We start from the raw sequence: 5,619 nt of genomic DNA, 5'->3' as shown, positions 1-5,619 counted from the left end.
GGATCCACCATTGTGCTTCTGTTTTAATATTATTGATATTAAATATAAATTACCATGATTGGTGGACTAAAAAACCTAATTAACCAATATAAATACTTTAAGGTTACATAGACAATTTTATTAATGTATATAGAAATACATTCGGCATAAAACTAGATGTTTTGAAGTCTTACCATAACAAATATTAATTTATTAATGCAATCATTAACAAGTGTTTCATTTAATCACTTACCATAAATAAGGCGAGCTTATAGGGTGCTCTTTATAAATGTGTTATACTAAAACACAAGTTTGACATTTATAATAACTTCCTTTATTTAGATTTTGATAAAAAGATGTTTACTCTAAATGCATGAATCTTACTAACAAAACATCCATATAGTACATCCATATGCTTATAGAGCAAGATTTTATCTTGGCTCAAACCAAAATATACGAAAACAACATGGAGTTAATTTAAAAAAAAAAAAAAAAAAACATGGAGTTAATTTTAGTACACAATTTCAGAAAAACAATATGGCGTTAAAGTCTATTAAAACAGCATGACATTTCTGCATTCAAATAAAATATACCACCAAAAATAATGTTTATGGTGAATTTTGTGAAAACCTTGATGTAGTGATTATGACATGTGCTAGGTTTAGAACCTTGCAACGATCAAGTATGTTTTGCATTTTTGAATCTTGATACTGGTATATAAATATACTGGTGTAATATACAGTTTATTGTATATTTGTAGTCTGTGAAAAAAATTTACCAAATATTTTAACAGAATTAGGTTTAGAGTCTCGAGAGAGATTTACCAACTAGACTGATGTAGCTTTAACATGTTATCATGTTAAATAAAAGTCTCTTTATCATGTTAAAAATATTCAATAAAAGTTTCAATTATACATAAATCAACGAATTTTTTTTTCAAAAAGTAAAAAATAAATCAACGGCAATGTCCTTCGTCCCCAATAATTATGTTCATAAACTCACTCCATTTTACCAATATCAATGTCACGTGCCATTCACGCCAAACGTAATGCGTCTCTTTGTTACTATTTTTAAGACTTCGTTCATAAGGTTTATACCATATAACAAAGCCTTCCTAACTTATACGTATGAGTTAATATAACATTCCCTAGCGAATTGAAATTGGGCTAACTATTTTTTCAATCGATTTTAATCATGCCACATCAGCGAAATTGAAATCTAATTAAGCGACACATTAGCGAGTTTAATTTGTAATTATTACAAGCTATAATGTTGCTATTTTAAAATGATTCTCAATTAATATATAGGGGATAATATAGTTGGTATATTAATTATATAATATAGTATTTTAAATTTTTTTCACCTAGAAAGAAGTTTGGTCTACCCTTGTGCTTCTGTTTTAACAGTATGAATTTTTTAAAAATTTCATCTAAAAATAAGTTATCGTCTAATCGTGTTCTTCTGTTTTAATAGTATTAATGTTATTTAGAGGTAGATCACATAGACTTCCACCTTTATATTGTCAATTCACACACACACTTACACTTTTATAGACATGTTTTTTTAATAAGAAAACATCCTTTGAACATATATATTCTAAATTTAAAATTTTCCTTTGTTTGTAATGTTAGATATAATTGGCCTGAGTTGACGCTAGAAACCCATATCTGACTCTAGGGTTTGTATTTGTGTAACCACAAAATTTTGTTGCAAGAAAAACTATACTGCAATGCTAGTATATTACTGATCATTCGAGTCTCACTTATAAACACAATCTTTATAGTTGATTGAAATATATTCCATATTTGAAAAGGGATATTAAAATATGTGAGATGATGGCACCACATTGTATATTTGTATATATACGGAAACATGAGTTGGGTCTATGCATGTGCGTTATTTTCCAAACAAATATTCTCATGTCCTTCTTTTATATATAAACCAGTCCTGAAGGAGTAAAGGGATACATTTGTCACCATTAAAAACATGCCCTCTAACATCAAAATTTCAAGATTCCCATTTGAATTTTCACCAATCCTTTTATTATCTATCTTGAAAAAGGAAAAAGAAAAAAACTTAAATCAATCTGATCGAATATCGTATGATCTGAAATAATAATGACTTGCAATTGTTTTGTTGTGAAAGGGGATGTTTTTTTGTTTCTTGTCCATATGCTAATGTGGGCTCCAAACCCCTTGTCCCACTCTCTTTATATGTACACAACATCTCTCGGCATAGATATGTTTTGTGTTTGTAAATAAACAGTGTACAGAGTATAGAGGAGAGAGAAAAAGAGAGGTTTATTGGTGGGATGAAGAGAGAGTTTGTGAGTTTGTGAGAGGAGGGGAGAGTGATAGAGATGGAGTCGCAGTTTTTTTTTTTTTTTTTTTGGTCATTAGAGAGTAAGGGACAACCCTTAATTAAGGGTTTTTTCCTTCTCTTTCTTCCTCGGTCCCCATCCCATTCCCCTAAGGGATGCCTTAAGGGACTCCCTGTAACGTTGCTCTACTCTCAAGAAGATTGAAGCACTAAATACCATACAGTGCATTTCCCCATCTAAGGTGAGAGGTCAATGAAACAATTAACAAAAAGTTGAAAGTTTTCATTGTATTTCTTTTGATTTTTCCAAGAAAATTATAAAAAGATGGAGGGTAAAGGGAACGTAAAAGCCCTTTATGTGATAGAAAAGATGATTTCAGAAAAACAAAGCCTTGTTTCTCTCTCTTAACTCATCTTACTTTTCTTCTCCTATTAGTAAAGATGTAAAACACAATACTCTCGATAAATAAGAGAAAAAAAAACAATCTCTCCTTCTTTCTCCTACTTGAAAAACAAAAGATTCCTCAATCTTGTTCTTATTTTTCGTTAGGCACAAGTACTCTCTCTATACACTTCTACTAAAAACCAACACTGTCTTCAGATAAAAAAAATAACAAGAAGAGAAATATAAAGACCTCATCCGATGATAGACTACGAGAGAAGCAATAACACCAAGAACGTCAACCATCATCGGAATCCTCCTCCGTCTTCATCTTCCTCCGATCTTCTTCCCGATGGCAATGGAGCCGCCGTGACCCAAAAGAGGAAACGACGACCCGCTGGGACACCAGGTGATTAGCAAATTGATATTTTCAAATTATTTACCATTTTTTTAGATTTAGCACCAGCTATCCGAGTTTTGAATATTTTCTTTTTGTAAATTCTTGAAAGTAAATTTTTCTGTTGAAAAAGATTGACACTAATCATATTTTTTTCCGGCGGTGGCAGATCCAGAGGCGGAGGTTGTATCTTTATCTCCAAGAACGCTACTAGAATCAGACAGGTACGTGTGTGAGATCTGTAACCAAGGGTTTCAGAGAGACCAGAATCTACAGATGCACAGGAGAAGACATAAAGTTCCATGGAAGCTTTTAAAGAGAGAAACCAACGAGGAAGTGAAGAAGAGGGTCTACGTCTGTCCGGAGCCGACGTGTCTCCACCACAACCCTTGCCATGCCCTCGGAGATCTCGTGGGAATCAAGAAACACTTTCGAAGGAAACACAGTAACCATAAGCAATGGATCTGCGAGAGATGCTCAAAAGGCTACGCTGTTCAGTCTGATTACAAAGCTCATCTTAAAACATGTGGCACTCGCGGCCATTCCTGCGATTGCGGCCGCGTTTTCTCCAGGTTCCATTTCTGAGAAACCCTAGCTAGCTGATAGCAATACTGATATTTTTTCTGGTATGTTTGATATTATTAATAAATGAAAGATATATATACACGCATAGATACAGGGAATCCTTAAAGTAAATCAAAGAATGTTTTTTCTAGTATGGCGTGTACACGTTTTGATTATAGATATTGCACACAGATCTAGAAATAAGCTTACTAGTGGAATGTGAGGTTAGTTTGGACTGTTGTCTGAATTTTTTAGATTAATTTAATAATTAGAACTATGTTTTAATTATATTTTTGAACTCATGTTGACCCCATGACAGATTTCATTATTGCACTTTGTTAAGTACATAGATTGTTAATAGTATATAACAAACCAGAACTCAAACTCTTGCATCTCATATTCATAATATATATAATCCAAAAGATACCTAACTCCACCAACTTAGTTAATTTTATATTTTATTCATCTATTTGAATACAACAAATATTCCTTTGTGCTTTCTATGTTGACTAACTATATATTATACCCTTCTCTTGATGTCAGAGTGGAGAGTTTTATAGAGCACCAAGATAATTGCACCATGCGCCAATCTCAACCATCCAGCCACCGTGTACAACAGCAGCAGCAACATACCGCAAACGCTGCACAAACCGCTTCAACCGCCGAAAATATTGACCTCTCTATTGGTCCAGTTTTACCAGGACATCCTTTGCTAAGAAAATCTCCACCGTCTGATCAACAACCTTCGGATTTTTTTTATCCTTTCGTTGGCTCAACCGCTGGTAGTGGCATTGAGCTTCAGCTACTTCCATCTCGGGCTAGTGCTGATGATACCAACCTTAGTCTGTCAATAGGGATGGATACGACAATGCCAAGCTACGAGAAGGGAGAGACGAGCTTACTATTGGGAGAAAGGGAGGAAGCAAAAAGGCAAATAGAGATTGCGGAACTGGAGTATGCTGAAGCCAAGAGAATAAGGCAACATGCGAGAGGTGAGCTTCATAAAGCGCAACTTTATAGAGAAGAAGCAAGTAGGAGGATTAGTGCAACGATAATGCAAATCACTTGCCATAATTGCAAGAAACACTTTCAAGCTGTTGCTGCTTCGTCTCCTTCTCCTCGTCTTCCACAGCCACCTTGTACCGATGAGAGTACGTCTCTTGCCGTGAGCTATGCGTCATCGGCGACGACCGAAGGTGAAAAAGCGAGTGATAGAGCATCTTCATAGACCTTGAAAAGAGACGCGAAAGAAACAAATATGCTTCCCTTTTTTGTAATTTGATTGAAATTGAAGATGATCATTTTTAATATTCTTTGTTGGGTTTTAATATAAATTCTTGGTTTGTTTTTTTTCTTAAACAAACACAGAAGAGGAGGGGTTTGTTATATGGAATATCAAATATGTGGTTGTCTGTTGCTGGTTCCTGTATAATGTAATTTTGGTTAGTGCAATGAATAAACGAATTATATATCTCATGAACGGTTAGTTACCTTTAACAAAAAACAAACAAATTGATAAACTTTTTCTTTCTTAATGTTAGACAAAAAAGAACACATATATCTGCATTTTGTATGCAAACAAATATTTGCACTAAATGCGACGTAAATAGATGAGGTCAAATCATCCGCATTTTTGCTTCTAAAAACTTACTCATTTTTATAGAACCCACGAATCAGAAGCGAACCTTTTGGCTGTCTAGCACTACAAGAAAATGTTTCTATAGCAACGAAGATTTACGAGGAAAATATTTCTTCGTAAATTTATATGGCGTTTACAACGAAATTACGACGAGTCCAAAATTCGTCGTAAATTTCATGTAACTTTACGAGGAAACAGTTTCGTCGTAAAGTCAATGTAAGTTTACGACGAAAGTACGTGAAAAGAGAAATTCGTCGTAACCGTTACATCGACATTACAACAAAACATGTTACCGTTATATTTAGGTGAAAACGTGTATTCAATGTGCTTTAGCTTACC

The 5,619-nt window shown here is 33.9% G+C and overlaps 1 protein-coding gene across 2 annotated transcripts; it reads left to right on the top strand.

Annotated features, from left to right (window-relative positions):
• Positions 1–2,427: 2,427 nt before the first annotated feature.
• LOC106296935 (protein indeterminate-domain 14-like) lies at positions 2,428–5,097 on the top strand. 2 transcript variants are annotated; one of them, XM_013733199.1, is made up of 4 exons: positions 2,428–2,540; positions 2,900–3,089; positions 3,247–3,649; positions 4,185–5,097. In XM_013733199.1, the coding sequence occupies exons 2-4, from the start codon at positions 2,942–2,944 to the stop codon at positions 4,867–4,869; spliced, it is 1,236 nt and encodes a 411-aa protein (XP_013588653.1). In that variant the 5' UTR covers positions 2,428–2,540; positions 2,900–2,941; the 3' UTR covers positions 4,870–5,097. The 2 variants fall into 2 exon arrangements, with proteins under 2 accessions (XP_013588653.1, XP_013588652.1); XM_013733198.1 differs by lacking the exon at positions 2,428–2,540 and having other exon boundaries at positions 2,603–3,089.
• The last annotated feature ends 522 nt before the right edge of the window (positions 5,098–5,619 follow it).

Source organism: Brassica oleracea, chromosome C6, assembly GCF_000695525.1.
Source record: "Brassica oleracea var. oleracea cultivar TO1000 chromosome C6, BOL, whole genome shotgun sequence".
Classification (NCBI taxonomy): Eukaryota; Viridiplantae; Streptophyta; class Magnoliopsida; order Brassicales; family Brassicaceae; genus Brassica; species Brassica oleracea.
Note: the sequence above shows the minus strand (reverse complement) of the source record. Positions and strands in the feature narration are given on the sequence as shown.